At 37.8% G+C, this 17381-nt stretch overlaps 1 protein-coding gene across 1 annotated transcript in view; it reads left to right on the top strand.

Annotated features, from left to right (window-relative positions):
- Positions 1 to 5014: 5014 nt before the first annotated feature.
- LOC112966437 (propionyl-CoA carboxylase alpha chain, mitochondrial-like) overlaps positions 5015 to 17381 on the top strand; it is a 166344-nt gene continuing 153977 nt past the window's right edge. Inside the window, exons 1-4 of the mRNA XM_026066540.1 lie at positions 5015 to 5159; positions 6715 to 6789; positions 11519 to 11587; positions 12407 to 12482. Coding sequence (XP_025922325.1) covers positions 5067 to 5159; positions 6715 to 6789; positions 11519 to 11587; positions 12407 to 12482 — 313 coding nt within the window. The 5' untranslated portion in view covers positions 5015 to 5066. The remainder of the gene's footprint in view (positions 5160 to 6714; positions 6790 to 11518; positions 11588 to 12406; positions 12483 to 17381) is intronic.

Genomic DNA, 17381 nt, shown 5'->3' with positions numbered 1-17381 from the left:
GGCAATGAGATCATGGCCCTGCGACCGCACACAGATCTCTAGTTCTTCCTGTTTGTTCCCCATGCTGCGTGCATTGGTGTAGAGGCATTTCAGAGAGGTGATCGAGCATGCAGGTTTCCCAGGAGGGGTGCAAGAAGATCCTCCATAGTCATGTCCCGTGTGCACTTCCCTGGCTGCAGGCACCTGTTGGAGGCATCCTGACTTAAGCCGTGTTTTGCCAACTACCCTCTCTCTATAACTCTCCCCTTCCCCCCGTCCTTCCTAGTTTAAAGCCCTCCTTACCAGGTTGGCCAACCTGTTGGTAAAGACCCGCGTGCCCCGCCTTGTGAGGTGGATCCCATCTCTCCTCATCAGTTGTCGATCTTCAAACAGGGTCCCATGGTCRTAGAAASCAAAAYCCTGTTGCCAACACCAGGGGCRCTGCCAGTTGTTAACTTGGAAAATCTGTCTCCTCTTCCCATCCTTCCCCCCCACTGGCAGGATTGAGGAGAAAATGACCTGGGCTCCCAGACCCCTGACCACTGTCCCCAGAGCTCTGAAATCCTGCTTGATGGTCTCCAGTTTGCCCTTGGTGTCATTAGCGCCCACATGGAAGAGCAGCAGTGGGTAATAGTCCTAAGCATGGACAAGCCTAGGCAGTCTTTCCATGACATCTCTCACACGAGCCCCTGGCAGGCCACAAACCTCTCCAGACATGAGGTCAGGTTGGCAGATAGGTGCCTCCGTCCCCTGCAGCAGGGAGTCCCCCACAGCAATCACCCGCCGCTTCTTCCGGGCGTTCCGGCAGGGCACAGGGTCTGTTGTCCCAGGTACTTCCCTGGCAGCCATGCCCATCTCCTCCTCATCCTGGAGGGCACTAAACCTGTTCTTCAGCTTCAGGTCTTCAGGAGGAGTAGGAGCCTTTCTCCTCCCACGAGCAGTGACCAGTTTCCAGCCGCCTTCTACAGTGTTACGGAGGTACCGTTTCACACGGCACAGAGCCCTCTGGCAACTCCACTGCTGCAGGGGGTTGGGACTCCTGAAGCTGCACAGTCTCCGAGAATACCCTGTCTGTCTCTTGCTCATCTTCTCGGATGCTGYGCAGCCTACTGACCTCCTCCYGTAACTCCCTTACCTGACGACACAGCTCGTCAACAGCAGCACACCTCCTGCAGGAGAGCTGGCTGCCAGCCCAGGCCTCCCGGAGAGGCCCCAAGCACTCCCTGCAGCCTGAGACCTGGAGAGCTGCATCTACTGTCAGAGGGTCGGTCTGGGTCCTAGCCTCTGACACAGCAACTCCAGCAGCCACTGGGGAACGCACTGTGCGGCGTGTCACGACCATACTTGAGGAAGCGTACACCACAGGGAACAGAAACGAAGGTACCTTCGTGCGAACTGCTGCGCAAACTGCTGCGTCTGTTCGCTGCGCTCTGCCATTACTGCTGCCAGTGTCCTTTGCTACAGAAACTGGAAGAGATTAGGGAAGCAAAGACTCTTGTAATGCTCAGAGGGAAGCTGACTGCGATGAGGTGTCTGAAGAAGAGCAGCTACTAGTAGGAAGAGGAAACACTTTCCTTTTACCCTTTATTGATATTGGTGGCCACAACAATTGTGGCTTTGGGGACTTGAAAGTGGAAACAATTTAAGTGTCATTCTTCAGAGAACTAAGTATATGTGGATCATGGGAAGTGGGGAGAAAGAATTTAAGTAAATCTATACTGTACTTAAATGCATTAAAATGGAAACTTCCCATTATAACTTGTTTATGGCCAGACTTGCTATAAGTATCAGAACCAGTAGTAAAGGTGATACTTTGGGTAGCTAACTATATTGAAAGTTATCACTGATCAATTTTTCTYCTTGTCCTGCTGCTAATAAGGGCAGCTGCCCTTGTATAACTAAGGTCTGTAGACTGCTCGCTGCAAACATGTCTGGTTTTGCCTTTGTATTAAGGACAGAGATAATGTGTGAATTCATTCACTATCCATTAAATGTACCACCATTGGCTCTTGCCTTATTGACTGAGATCTCACTGGCAAGATCTTGGATCAGCTGACTTTGAAATCTGAGTATGTCCCAAAGCTAAAAGAGTGGTTCAGTCTGAGTGATGCAACTCCATTTGTGAGCATACTTCTATTCATGTCTTTAAAAATTAAATCCTTGATTTAGTAGCCATAAAATGGAAAATAAAGGCTGTTGGTGGAGAAGAGGTACAGAACAAAATTAACAGAAGAAAATACAATAGGAGGAAAAAACAAGAATGACCCCTGAAGTAGAAGGCTGAAAAGCAGAAGGAGAAACAATTTAAAACCTAACTTCTAAAGGTGTTTTAAGAATTGATACAACAGTTTAGTTAACTAACTGCCACAGTTCTATTAGAGATTTCACAGGTAGGGAATGATGATGGCTGTGTTTTCTTTTTTGGGAGCAGAGGGGTTTAATTTCTTCACTTCTGCCCCCATCCTTCCTTCCTTGTCAAAGATTAGAGCTTTAGTTTCAGATCCTGCATGCATCTCTCTGTGGGTGGATTTTTACACCTCCAGATCCTTATTGCAGGGTGCTTGTCGAGCTGGAATCAGGATATGGCATTATTGCTTTGTTAATGCCCCATACTATATGCTGAAGCATATCTTGTACAATACTAAAAATATTGAATCCCTCCTGCCTTCCCCTTGCCAAGAGAAAGCTACAAATGTTAGAACAAGTGCAGTTTATGAGCTGTAGACCTCACTGAAAGATTAAAGTAACAAGTAAGTCAACTAGCATTTCAAAGTTGAAAATCTGTTTTCTACCCTATTTTAGTGATCTGATGGTCTTAATGTATTTTAAAATACATTTTAGATGTATTTTGTAATGAAAAATTAGTGATACGATTGGTAGGGTCTACATTATGTCCGAATAGCAATAGTTGAAGCACAGTCCTCAAAAAAGCAAAAGAACTCCCCACCCCAGAAAACCTTCAAAAATCTTTGCTTGTCATATTTTCTGAATACTGTTTTGTGTGCAGACGCAAAGGGAGTATTTTGGAGAATCAGAAGAAAATATTGACCAAGTCAAAGATCTGTACTGAAGAATGGATTAAATAAATGTTTGCGAGTCATAAGAACCAAACAACAAAAATATTTTTCTTTCCAGAAACATTCCATCCTATTTTGATCATCAACAATAAAGCTGAAAACAACAATGAAGCTATTGAATCTGAACTGCCAACTATAATCCAAGAAAAATGACACTATAGCTAAAATAATACAAATGCCTTTGTAAAAAAAAAATAAAAAAAAATATATTTGTTTAAACTATTTTTAATGTTGGTATTCTAGACATGTTCTGAACTTGAAGGTAACTTTTTAAGACTTAAAATCCAAGCTAAGAGAATAAGTTTTGTTGTTCAAGTAATTGATGTGTGCTAAGTAACTTTCTATTTAAACTTAAGAGTTTTAATAGAAATTGAATTGCTTCAATTTAACACTGCAGGGTAGATACTGAGTAGTTTCACAGATTCTCCGAATACTGTTATTAAGCTTGATGTGCTGGAGAATATCATGTGTTAGGTAGAATCAAGATTGAATCCCAAAGGTACATCCTTAAACTGCATAATCAGATTCCCATTTCAATGTCACTTTTATCCTTCAAAGAATAGGTGCTTGTTTCAGTGATGATTTGTCATTAAAATTATGTCAAAACGTCTTAAAATGTTGTTGAAACTATAAACAAACTCGCAGCACACACAGGGCTAATTATGGGTGCCATCTGTTTATTTTCACAAAGCTATTTTCTTAAAGACCAAAGCATCTTCTTGTTCTGATAAGCCACAAGCTTATTATAATGACTAAATGTTTTCCTTGCAGTAGTGTACTTGAAGTAAGGAAGACAACTGGTTTGTTCACTGACCTTTTCCTGTGTCACAAAATGTATGTAATATGACATCTCATGACAGAGAAACCAGAGTTAAGTATATTTTCTTAAGGTATATGACTCTTGGAACACAAACATTTTATGATAAAAATGGCACTTCTGTCATAGTTTTTCCATGGAAAGTCATAATGCTGTCTTTGTGTGCAGAACATAGTAACAGCATGCCTGTCTTTGCAGCTGTATGGTTGACCCTGTTGTCTTTGGGTGCTTTCTTTCCTACACGATGAACTGGTTAAAGGGTTTTCTTTAATAAATGCTTTCCATTTATATCAACAGTTAAAAGGAAAAGAAAAGTCTGTGTATGTGCTTATGCGTGCACATGTGTGCGTGCTTGTACGCACATGCATGGTTTAGTGTGAACGACGGGTAATCCCATGACAGCATCATCCAAAGCCGTTAGCAGCAATTTGCTGAGAGAGCAGAGTGACTCTGCTGGTCCAGCCCAGCTATTGTGCATGCTAAGCACTACACGGATAAGTCTGGAGGGGGAAAAAACCTGAAGGATCCATCTGCTCATTTCTGCTATGCTGCGCTGATGTAAGATTACGCTAATCTGGTTGCTTGTCAGGACAGGTTAGTGAAAGCAGGCGAATGGGTGAGATTTAGGGTAGGCTAGTTCTGTGGAAAACTGTAAGCCGCTCCTGTGCATGCCAGTTTAAGTGTAGCAGAATGGGTTCGTTATCAGCTACTTTGTGACTTTCAGTTCAGATATATTTATGGCTAAATTGCAAGTCTTTTGMAAACAAAATCAGAGAAAAAAGCTTCTGGACAAACAAAGATTAACTCGTCTTCACCAAGCACTTTTGAGTGTTGTAAAATAAATGGAAAAAAACCCCAACCCCAAACATATCTCCCAGGTGTTCTGTATAGTTTTGCTTTTGTGTTCTGCACTTAGTTATTGTAATCTGCTAATTATTTTATTTTTGGGGGTTTCCCTACAAGGAAGGTGGTTGCTGGAGTGTGCTAAGTATAAATTTTTTTTGGGAAAAAGACGAAGACAGCGAAGTACTCTTTGTCTAATTTTTAGCTGCTCTCATTTCTTGTTTATTTGTGTTTGTTTATGGAGAGAGATTTTTTGGTTGTTTTTCTTACCTACTGACTGATGGTTCTTGACCTTGCAGGTTGAACATCCCGTCACAGAATGCATTACCGGCCTGGACCTAGTCCAAGAAATGATCCGTGTTGCTAAGGGTTACCCTCTCAGGCACAAACAAGCTGATATTCCCATCAACGGCTGGGCGGTTGAATGTCGAGTTTATGCTGAGGTAAATGAGTGGTAATGGAGAGGAGGAGTAGGTGGTTGTGTTGTGGAGTAATAGTACCCACGTGTGGCTAGATGCCAAGGTGAAGTCACGGATTATCATGTGAAAGTCGTGATTTAGAGTATGTAGCAAAAATGGTTAAAGTACTTTTGTAGAATTTTTATTTCCTAATTTTAAATACAGTATGTATTTTGATGTACCTTTTTCAAAAATAAATTTTAAAACTAGTAAAAGAGGATAGCTAAAGGTTATTTCTAAGCGTATTTGCTCTATGTTCCGTTCACATTTAATATGGTATTGGAGTTATAGTAATCTATTCACTGCAGTTAACCAGTGCTTCCAGGTTTCTTCACTTGTATACTTTCTTTGAAACTTTTTGGTCTAAATAGTTAAAATTCAGTGGCTTACAATTTTTTTTATTGTACTGAAGCATTTTAATGGATGGTTGAGGAAGCAAGTTATGTCTTCTGTAACTACATCTGTGTATAGGACAAACTTTCAAAGTGCATTCTAAGACTATATTTTTATAATTACAGTATGACTGTCCATCTCAACAAAAAAGCTTACTAAAATATATAAAATATACTCTTTCAAGCATGCTTAGGACAGGTATTTCAAGGTATTTCAAGGTAACATCTTTTTGCTGTGATTTCTGAAGTATGAAAATCAAGTGTTGTTCTTTGAAAATTTGAAAAAATGATGTTCAGTTTCCTTCATTTTGTTTTAAGAATATTAATGCATTAGGTGACTGTGCTTCTAAAAAAAATTCAGTGTCTTGATGTTTTTTCCTCAGTTATTGCTGCTTTTGTGACCCAGGGCATTTTTATTTCTGTTGCTCTTTCTCTTCATGATATGTGCATAATCTCCAGCTTGCTCTGCTGATTACCAGATATATGAACTGTTTTGATAAAGAATAAATATTTGCCCTTTGAATGGCATGCAAACTAACTTGAGTATGAATAGCAACAGACACTTGTTTTTTTTTCTGCAGCTTATTTATGTGTGAGGGAATCTAAATCTTGGAATCCTACTTTGCCATGAGTTTCGTTGTTCTATAGGCTGTATATTTGCTGTTGTTATTAAGTTTACATTGGTATTGTGTTATCTAGGAGATTTCCAAAGGTGTAAATCTCAGTTTTGATTTCTTAAGATAATTGAATTCCTAACTGTCCTTTTAATCTTTGAAAACTTTTCCCAATGTCCTCTTCTCAACTCCACCCTTTCTCTCAATACACTTTCCCATCCTCCCTCCAAGGCATGATGTGACAAATGATAATGTGATCTTTGTATATTTTGATGGTGTATTATAACTATGTGCAGAACACTTTTTCCACCTCCCTGTTTTAATGACTACAAGGCAAGAGAAGTTATATGCCTCAATTTCTTTATTTGGAGTCACAGGGGTAGGTGGATGGAGAAACATAGTTCAAAAGAAGTGATACTGGGGAAGAAAAAAAGTGAATCCAGCAGTGATATCTGTTAGATTTGAAGCTGCTTAAGATTATTTTCTCCATGTCTGTAAAAGCTTAATGCTTTCTCATGTTGGATTTCATTTCAGGACCCTTACAAATCTTTTGGCCTGCCATCCATTGGTAAACTGTCTCAGTATCAGGAACCATTGCATCTGCCAAGTGTAAGTAACTTGGTTCTGGTTTTCATAGGTGCTGAGTGTTGAGCCTCATTTTTATAGACAGAGCTTGTAAGTACTCAGCAGCTTTGTAGTTCAGGCCTTTTTTCCAGCTTTTCTTTTAGGGCATTGGCAATATTTATTTGTGCTATCTTAAAAAGTGTTAAAAAAATGTACAGTTCCAAACTGTGTTTAGAATGTACTTAAATTGGGTATAACAAGAAATCAGTCACTATACATTGAAATATTTTATTAYTTTCTGTAAGTTGCAGCTTAATTTTTTCAAACATAGCTTAAGTAAAAATACTTTGGCTATTAAAGAGGACAGCCAAATGTTGAATCAGCTCTTCAACTAGAAAGAACTGGGGACACCGCTGAGAAACTGCCACTGCTTTCTGTTTAGCTTTGTAGCCTTTAAAGAGCAAATTCCATTTGCTGCAGTGATTATTACACATTTCACTATACAGTCTAGCTATACAGAATRAGTATTTAACAAACGTTTCTTTGCTGCATGAAAAGAACAAGGACACTGCCTTTCTGTAAAATCAAGGTAGTCTAAGTCATAAGTGCATATATATATGACACTATGTCAGCTAGTGGAACGACAAGGCTTGTACCATCTGTGAATGCAATTATTCAGTCTGATTGCTTGCATGGAAAATAGTGAAAGATTACAGGAGGAATCTTAAATGTGGAGATGTTATTGGATATATGATTTATTTCACTTCTTAAATTGTTTTTGCCCATGTGCTTTCTAAAGGGACCTGACCCTTTCTGGTCTTTAAGGCTTCATGCTGTGTTCAAAGCATGAAAGCAGGAAAAAAAATTGTAAAGATTTAAAAGGCATTGTGTGATCTTAAAGAAGATGAGGGGGAAAAGGTATCATTAGATGTATCTAAACTTTTTTTTAATGAAACAAAGAGTGTATTTAATAAGAATTTATAATGAATACTCTAGTGGTTGTTAGAAGTTTTCACCATGTTGTAATAGCTAACAGGATGTCAAACATTTTGCCCTTGCAAGTTTTTGCAATTTGCAATTTTCCAAACGTGAGACCTGTTGAAAGTATAAGTGATAATGGACAAACTATACCCCCTACAGTCTTTGTCCCACCAAATCTTTCTTCAATTAATGCTGCAGCAGGAGTTTTATGTAATAACATTTGCGCTTGTGAGCCATCCATACAAAGAAAAAACAATTAAAATGCCTTAAATGTTCTGCTTACTGCTGTTATTTGCTTGTGTGAATGTTGCATGTCAGCTAAATGGACCACGGAATAGATAAAGTGATTGGGTGCAGGAGAGTGCACACTAAGCTTTGTCTATCATTATTGCTGGGAGCAATCAAATTGATGCCAGCAGGACAGTAGACGCGTTGACAGCTGTAATTATGTATCTCCATGGTGATCACTTTTGGCCTGTCATGGAGGCCCATGAGTCCCCTCCCTTGCAAGCATTTAATCAGATTGGGCTGTCACTTGTCAGGTAGACAGGGTGGGCTGGGAGTTGTGCTTAGGGGGAGAGGTGAATTGAAAATGAAGGGTGGGAGAAGCCTGATCGCTTCACGTGGTCCATCGTGGTACCGAAGAAAGAAATTTTAATTAYGTGGGAGGCTTCAGAGCAATGCTTTGAGGAGCTCACATGGAGTGTCTAGGCCGTTTTTTTTTCCTGTTTACTTCCATTGTCTTATTAAAAATAGAACAGCTTTTTTTGTTTAGACATTCATGGCTTTGTATCTTAATACATACTTTTTGATACTCTTAATTAATTTCTGAGAATATCATGGCACTAAGAGCAAAATTAATATTACTGAAAAAGTTGAGTATCACAGGCCTGTTGTGCCTTAGCGTTTTTCTGTGTTTCAGATTTCAGACCAATAGGTTGGCTTTAAAAAAATTTAGCCCAGACTTCTATGTGTTACAATAAGAACAACTTATGAGTGTTATATTTCAAAATGCATTTTAAATTCATTTCTTCTGTTTTCCAATCTTGTTTATCAAGATTGTGTGTGCATGTGTCAGTTGCTCAGATTGGTGGAACTAGTGTGTATGGATGTGAGTTTTTTCTTATGCATACGTAATAATAAACTGTCTATTTTTGTCTCATGCTCTGTATTTTTGTCAGAACATGGAACTAGTGAATTTCAATTTTTTTGATCTTTGATAATGAAGCTTAAGACAGGTAAACACAAACACCTGTATCATCATGACTGTGAGCATACGTATTTACTGCTCTTACACAATGTAGAAAACGTGCCACCATATCTGAAGAGCTCCAGCACTATTCTTTGCATGTATGATCAACGGTCTGTTCTTTTAACAACTACTGACAAAAAGAAAAGTGCTTTGGCTCTGATATGGCAAAGAATTGTGAAATACCAGAACCCTGCACCTGTAGGTGAGTGCAGTTTGATGCAGTAATAGTTCATTGCAGGACTGGAACATAGATTGTGCTTTATTTCTTGAACTTTTTTATCTTTCAGTTTCCTGTTGTTGTAGTATAATAATGCATAATAGTAGTATAATACAACAGCAATAAAAGTGTTTGGGATCTAATACCAATGAGCTGTAGGTTACAACAGGATCTTGAACCACAGACTTTCTCTGTTTTTTTAAATACTGACTAAAAGAAAAGAAATATCCAATATTCACCAAGTTATGTCACACCATTTAGTTTATAAAATCACCTATTGTTACCAGGCCCTAAAATCTAAACACCAGAGGGAGAATTTAAGATGTAAATGTATTTCTTTTCTGCTGTCATTTGTTTAGTCATCTTGTGTTTTTTGTTATGAACATTAAACTTAACCTCTTAAACAGAGGACTCCATATTTTTTTTAGAAAAGTCTGCAGTAGTTTTTGAAGAATTWTAAATTCCCACTGTAATTTTTCATTTTTCAGGATATTGCTTAAGAAAAAGTGTAAATTGTATAGTGGTATATATCTATGTATACTGTGTATGAACAGAAACACAGAGTGGAAGGAGCACGTAGTGAGCAGCCTTGGCAGAATTCCATTAACTTCAAGGTCTGACTAACCTGCTTACTCTGTGTCTGAATTATGCCCCTTTCATACGTGTTTTTTCCTTTGTCAAAGTATAATATTACATGTATAGATACCTACACTCATGTGTATGCATATGAATAAGCACACATGAACCACCTGTATGTAATCACTTCAAAGGTGTTACTGTAGACACAAAAATTGCAGTGTAATCTAAGTATGTCATTTAAGTTGGATGTATATATATGTGTGTGTGAATGTGTGTGTGTGTGTATATATCTCTAGGTATGTGTGCGTATATACACATATATGTATATTTAAAAGAAAGATAAAACGTCATAAAAACTGGTCACACAGTGGTTCTCACTGAAGAAAGTGAGTACACCTGCTAGGGTATCTTTTTATGTCATTTGGATAATAAAGTCATCATCATGCCCTCATGTGGATTCTGTAGACAAGAGGTTCTACATGTGGTCCCTTGATAATTGCCTAAATTAAAATATTAAAGGCCTAACAGCCGTTGCATTGACCTTTTTCTGCCTTGCTGCAGACAGATGAGCTGCTGTTTATTACAAAGGTTCCTTCCCACAGGTGAAGATTTTAGTGAGATTCCAAGGACCCTTTTTCCCTGTCCCTTTACAGTGCAGTGTATCAGAGCCCTGCTGTTTCAACAGCTTTGATTAGATTCCTCCATCCTTAAGATCCCCAGAATGCATTTATCACTCTTGAATTGTTCTGATAATTTTTAAAAAGTATTTCAGATTCCAAAGCTCAAAAGCAACAATTTAAAAAATATTTATTCACAAGAAATTGCTCATATTAAAAGTTTTATATGGCTAACCTCATTGCTACAGTGATGGAATCAAACTGAGAGATGAAAACAAGAATCAGCAATATACTAAGTAACTTGTTGGCTGGTTAACAGCAATCAGCCTCTTCAAAAGAAATTTTTGAACTTGTGTTATTTTTTTCCATGAATGTTGCAGAATCAGAGCTTTAATTGGGGCTGTGTCCTTACAAAGCAAAGCCATGGAAAAAGCTGTGTAAACATTAAAGCCTTAGGGGAACAGCAGCAATAGAAAAAAATGTTTTACAGTTGATAGGGTGAGGCAGAGAAGGAAAGTGTTACAGACATGAAAACCACAGGATCAGTATTCCTATAGAGCTGATAAGCAGAGCTCCAAAGTTTCTGCTGAATGCTCCTTAGTTGTGTCCCTGCTGGAGCTCTCGGAAGGGCTATAGTGGAACATGTGGAATGTGATTACATGTATATGCAGAAGGGGTGTGATTATAAGGGGCATCCTTCATGCCAGGTGTCAGTCAAGAATAATTGCAACTGTATTTTATTACAGTGATTAAATCAGAATTGGATACATGGAGAGTTGAAATTTAGAACATGTAACACAATCTAAATTTTAGATCAAATTTTGTCTGTTTACCCTTCATTCTAGGAGAGCAAAAGAGTTTTGACTACCAACTGAAGATTGCATTCATGTTTTGTTTAAAGGAGAGAATAACTTACAAGTACTTTTCCTAGTGGAGGAACCCCTCCTAACCCCCACACCCTCCCACCCGCCCTGCTTCTCTAAAAATGAGTAATTATCCTAATTCTTTTGGAGGGGAAATGTGCTTCATAAGCTTCATGAGTTACGTATAAAGCTACCAGATATATTTAAGTCTCATGTCAAAATACCATTTTTTCATTGTGAAATTATTTTTGCTTATTTTTTGAAGGTACGTGTTGACAGTGGCATACAACAAGGAAGTGATATTAGCATTTATTATGATCCTATGATCTCAAAAGTGAGTTGATTTATTTTTTTAATATCCTAAAGGTATGAAAAACTAATTTTATATGCTGATCTTTTAAATGAAGGAGACATTAAGATATTGTTAAACCAGTATTTTAAAGCTGCTAGATAAAGCATGTCTTGAGGGAATGAGAAAGTAGTGAAGAWAGATGTGGAATATAGGAAATTTAGTGTCACTGGTAACCAAAATTTTTTTTATCTTATGACACGATAACGGTTCTTCTTCCAGTATCTGATCAGTAAAAGGATTCTAATTTAAGCAAAAGTGATTACTCTCAGACTTAGGTGCTGCCAATCTATCTTTTTTTTTAAATTTAATCTAGTGGGGTTACAGTTCTAGTTTACAAATAGAAGCAACAAAAAAAGGATGTTTCTCTCAATATTAGCTCTTATTTATCAGTAACATATTGATACACTTAAGCTATGATATTGTAGTTGGAGGCTTTTTAATTGCTTAAAAAAATCACACTTAAAGCTTACAAGCAGGTTGGTCATCTAGAAGTCAGGAGAGTCAACTAGATATTTGAGCTTCTAATTTTCTGTGTGCCTAAAGAAGAGAGAGCTTGTCCAGATGCTTTAAGTTTTACAAAAGAAAAGTAATTGGCCTTCTTTCATTGAATGGGTTAACAGATCCTAGTTTTCTCTGGGTATTTTAGAGAGAGAGACTCTAAAGCACAGATACAGTAACATGCAAAAAATGTCTTTGTGACTGCAGAAGTTCTATAAATCATTTTCTTTTTAAATGCTTTTCAGATTCTAGAGACAAGCATTATCTCATTTCTAATTAACTTAAATACCTTTTGTTTTTTAGCTGATTACCTATGGCTCTAATAGAGCTGAAGCACTGAAAAGAATGGAAGAGGCTTTGGACAATTACGTAATTCGAGGTAACTACAGAAATTTGGGTTCCTAGTGTGATAGGCTGGCATCTATTTCAAGAAAACAGCTTGAAAATGTAGTAATTAGCAAATTGAGTAAAGTTCCTGCTTCTTAAGTGCAAATTAAAACAGGAAAAGCTTGTGTTAATTAAGCTGAGAAGATACATCAAATCTAAAGAGACTTCATTTTTTTCCCAGTGTTTTTGCTTGAATATTATGCTTGAATATTAGGAGTTAAGTATTTAAATTACTTCCTTAAACTCATAAGAGTTTTCACAAACTGGTAGTATATCATTCATTCATTATGTTGTGGGAAAAAAAGGCCACTACATTGTAAGAAGCTTAAATTAGTTGCTGTTTTACAGCACTTTAATATATTGACTGGGATCAGATAATACCACAATGCAATATTTGATTGTATATTTTTTTTTCATATTTTCAAGGTAATTGTTTAGGTTTGGGCAAATATCACTGGGTACAAATGCAGGCTGATAATTGGAATCTGTTTGTGCTCTTGCTGACTGTCTGCCTGCAGGAAGTAGGTGTTCTTTGAGCCCTCCCAAGCAGCAGGGGTGAATCAGCCATGACTACTTTAGCTGCTTTTAGGTTCTGGAAATGGAAGTCATGGTTTGTGTGGGAGAAATCTTTGGTGCTTCTTCTGTGTCTTATGGAAAATACAGAAGAAAAACTCAGGACAGAAGAGTGAAAAGTTGTATTTCTTGTTCTTTCTTATCCTGAGGGTGATTAGAGAAGGGAACTTCAATGTGGTGAGATCTTTGTTTTACTCCTTACTGTTTGAGGGAGGGCTTGCTCCTCCTTGTTTGAAGGAGTTTTTTCATTTCTAGTCTGCTTGAAGAACCGGTACAGGAAGGAGGGCAGCTGTTGGAGGACTCATTGCTTTTATGCCTCTGATTGCTGGGCAGGTTGTTCCTTGATTCGAGAGGGGAGAAAGCCCTGGAACACATCTAATTTCATCCCTTAATGGCTGGGAGAAGCAAGGGAGTCTAGCTTGTACGGGAACCAGGGATATGAATGTTTCTGTTAAGCCCGGTCTAGATTTAATGCTGTCTGCAGAATATTACAGATTCCACATCTGACTCGAAAGATGTATCTACGTAGGGGAAAATGAGTGCCCCTGTACCACAGTATAGCTASAGAGGTGGTGGGAATAGCCATTGTAAATGGACTGTGTAACTCTAAAATGGACTTACACTGGTGCAACCAGAGCCATTAGCCAGTTGCAATACCATGTGCTGATGTAAACCCTTGCTGTATATCAGCTGAGCAAATTTACATGAGAGAAATATTTATGTTTACCTAGACTGATTTTTTTTTTATTTTTTAATGGAGGCAGGCTATGGATTCAAACTCAGATGTATTACTAACAAATGATGCTATAGATTATATTTAAAGAAAAATTGGAATTATATATGGAGTGTGGTTATTTATTGCATGCTACAATATGGAATGGAACCTAATTGGTTGTTCTTAAGGTATGTTACATAGATGTATATAAACCTAAACAGTTCTGTAGATATATAAATACCTAAAGAAAACAGGACACCTTGCATCTGAAAATGATGACGACTACTTGATTATTTTTTTTTTGGTAGTCTTGCCTTTTATTAATAAACACATATGCATTTAAATGTTTAAACTTGGTATCCCTGCCTGTAATATTTCTACCAGTGAAAAAGCTCTTCATCTATTAAAAAACACTGAAAGAGATAATAAATGAACTACAGGGGGGAAAGTATTAAATTCATTACTTTCTTCTAGTACTGTAGTTCTTAAGTATCACAGAGGACAAAGGTTTTAATTGACTATTGATTTCAAAAGTAGATGAATTTCCAGGACATGTTTTCAGTTGTGATTGGGCAGTGGGTTCCATTTGAAAACCAACAGTATTTTTGTGCAGTTTTAGGCAGCAGGTATTTTCTTCTCTGGATTAATTTAAAATGGAGTATTCGTGGATGTTAAAGTATCTCATCTCACTCCTAGTGTGGATGATGCTTGATAGGACAATTTGAAGAAACTGTCCTATGTGTAATGTTCTGAACTGCATTGACATGTAGAAGTTCAGTTTCCAGGGCTGTTGTCTCTAAAAAGGTTAAGTATACTTAAATGGTGGTGAAGAAGAAATATATTGGTATTTAAATGGACAAAATAATTAAAAATATTAGAAAGGTAAAAGCAATTTCATGAATTTTTTGTAAAACGAGTGTGTATGTTTATGCTTTAGAATACTGGGTGTTGTGAAAAACTATTAAATCACATCAGTCTGATGTGAATCAGAGTCTTTAGAGACAGTGTATTTTTCTAAGTAATGAGTCTTTTCAGAGTTATAAAGCATTTTAGGTAAGCATTGCCAGCTAAAGTCAGTGTGAATTGCATTGGTTAGGATCCACTTTGAGAATTTAGATTTAAATGACCAAGAATGGCAGCATTTCTCTAAACAAAAATGCTCTCTCACTCACCTATGGTGAAGATGGGCTGGGGTGCCTGGGTACCAGGTCAGTCAAGGACTGTCTAATGGATAGCTTAGGGACTGCTAATGGAAGATGGAGTCTTTTCCATCACTTCTGTGTCACCGGTTCAAAGCGGGCAAAAGTTGGTAAGGACTTTTAGTCGCTCACATTTTGATGGCTGCTTGCTGACCTGTGTGAAATCAGTGGTCTTCATCCAGTTCCTAGTGGACAAGTGTCCTCGTGGAACAGATGTCACCATATAATGTCATTCCTGGCAGTCCCAGCAGAGAATCCAGGGACTGAAGCAGCACAGCGACCCTCCTGGAGGTGATTCATCCAAGCTGGCTTGGGCATGCTGACAGTGTGAAGTGCAAGGCTTATTCTGCTGCTCCTTGTGTACTGGCTATCTGAGTTAGACACTCATTTCTCTAGTGTGGTGACTTTTGGATATCCTAGAGTTACCCTGTTCCTTTTTAGCTCCTCTCCACTATGCAGGGAACAAATCCTCAGACTACCATAGTCTTTAACTTGTTTCCTAATGCCAGGTAGTACCTTGAACCCATCGTTCCCATCCCAATAAATCTGCCTGTTTCATCATGAGGGAAATTAAGGCATGCCATGCATCTTGGGAGTATAATGGCAATATGGTTGTTCTTCCAGTTCCTTCTTCCAATGCCCTTGTAAGGGTTACATTTCATACAGAAACGGGCTAAGATTAAAAAGGAGGAGAAGAGAACTAAAGTAAGACAGTAAATTGGATTTTAATTTCAAACATAACAAGTCCCTAATTTCCCATTCCCCATTTTGCAATGTGCTTTTTGGTTGTCAGTGTTAAAATCTTAGGATTGAAAATAAGACCACAATTTATGCACTGAAGCTGAAGTGTCCATTTTTAATTATTTGACTTGAAGGAGTCTAATTCTTTATGATTTGTCACAAGATTTGTTTTTTGGAATTTTATTGACAGTGGTGCCGCTAGGGAACCTGAGATAATAAACTTTCCACTGTGCAAAACATCATTTGGAATAAAGGGATAAAAAGATTTGAGCACTCTTTTCGTAGTCTGTGCATGATTGTTAGATGTGACCTGTGTTGTTTGTCTAAAACATAGGCTTCTGCTTTTTATTTTTAAATTTAATCTGATCTTTGCAAAGAAGCAAACTTACACAAAATTTGAGTAAATAATATTTTAGGCAATTAAGTTGCATCATTTAGTGCCTGAAATAGCAGTGTCTTGATTAAAAATAATGAATAAATCAAATTGTAACAATGCTATGTCTCTGAAAATGTCTGTTGCCTTAACATTTTATTACAGGTTGGGCAGATAACAACTTGCACGCACTAAAATAAGAAATTCTAGAACCTGTTAATTGGGTAGATGCTGACAATGCGATTTACTCGAGATATACTCATGGTGGTCATGGGAATATAATCTGCTTTGCATTTCCTTTATGGCAGAGGATGAAAACCAAAGGTAGCCCATCTTTGAGGGGTGGCTTGGATAGAATGATGTCCTGAGGTCCTCTCTGGCCGAAATTATCCTGCTAGGAACCTGTTCTTCTATTGAGAACTGATCTGAATTCAAAATCTCAATTGAGATTTCTGAGTGAGGAAAGGTCTAGTTAGGTAAGTTTTTATCCATGGGTCTTCCAGTATAGTCCAGGGATGATAACGTTCAAGGTCTAACACAGATTTTTCTCACATATTAGCACTTTAGTTTTATTCTGTGGTTACTGAAATGAAACAGAATTTCTAAATACAAAATATAAATTGGTCAGGTGTAGAGCCACTGCTGTCCATCAGGGTGAGGCAGAAATGTTACCTGTGAGCTTGTAATGTTATTAGTAGTTCATCTTTGCCCTGTTTTGTGTCACCTTTCATCAGAAATTTAAGGTCTGGGTTGTTATTTTTGAATGTGAGCAATAGAAATCGGGTATTGGAATAATGCCTTGTAATGTACTTACTGTGTATGTAAACAGATGATGTATGATTACCCTCTTCTCAGCTTCTCTAAGACTTTAGCAGGTGTTTCTTCTTGTAATTTTTTATGATATTTAATAATCTGCTCTTTTAAAGGAGTGTGTAAAATCCAGTATGATGTTCTGGGAATTTACGTATGAAAAGCGTTTTTATGCATATAAATAAATTAAATGGACATATTTATACAGCAAGTAGAACTGATTATCAGTTCACTAGAGGTCTGATTGGGCAAAGAGCTTGTATCGTTGTGTGCAAAAGCTTGTATAATCTTTCCTTCGACCTCTGTTTGCTTTTTTTCTTCCCTGCTGATTCAAATATAAAGCAGCAAAATGAAAATTAACAGTCTTTTCAGAAAAGTTAACCTTTCTCTGTTGAGATCTTGCTTGCTGTGGGGAAAGTAATGTAGCAGACTACTTGGGAGAAAGAAGAGAAGGGGGAAGGAGAGTCTCTGAAAGAAAGA

The sequence above is a fragment of the Apteryx rowi genome, unplaced genomic scaffold (genome assembly GCF_003343035.1).
Source record: "Apteryx rowi isolate R43461 unplaced genomic scaffold, aptRow1 scaffold_242, whole genome shotgun sequence".
In the NCBI taxonomy this organism is placed as follows: domain Eukaryota; kingdom Metazoa; phylum Chordata; class Aves; order Apterygiformes; family Apterygidae; genus Apteryx; species Apteryx rowi.
The sequence above is the reverse complement of the archived record's forward strand: the minus strand, read 5'-3'. Positions and strand labels throughout refer to the sequence as shown.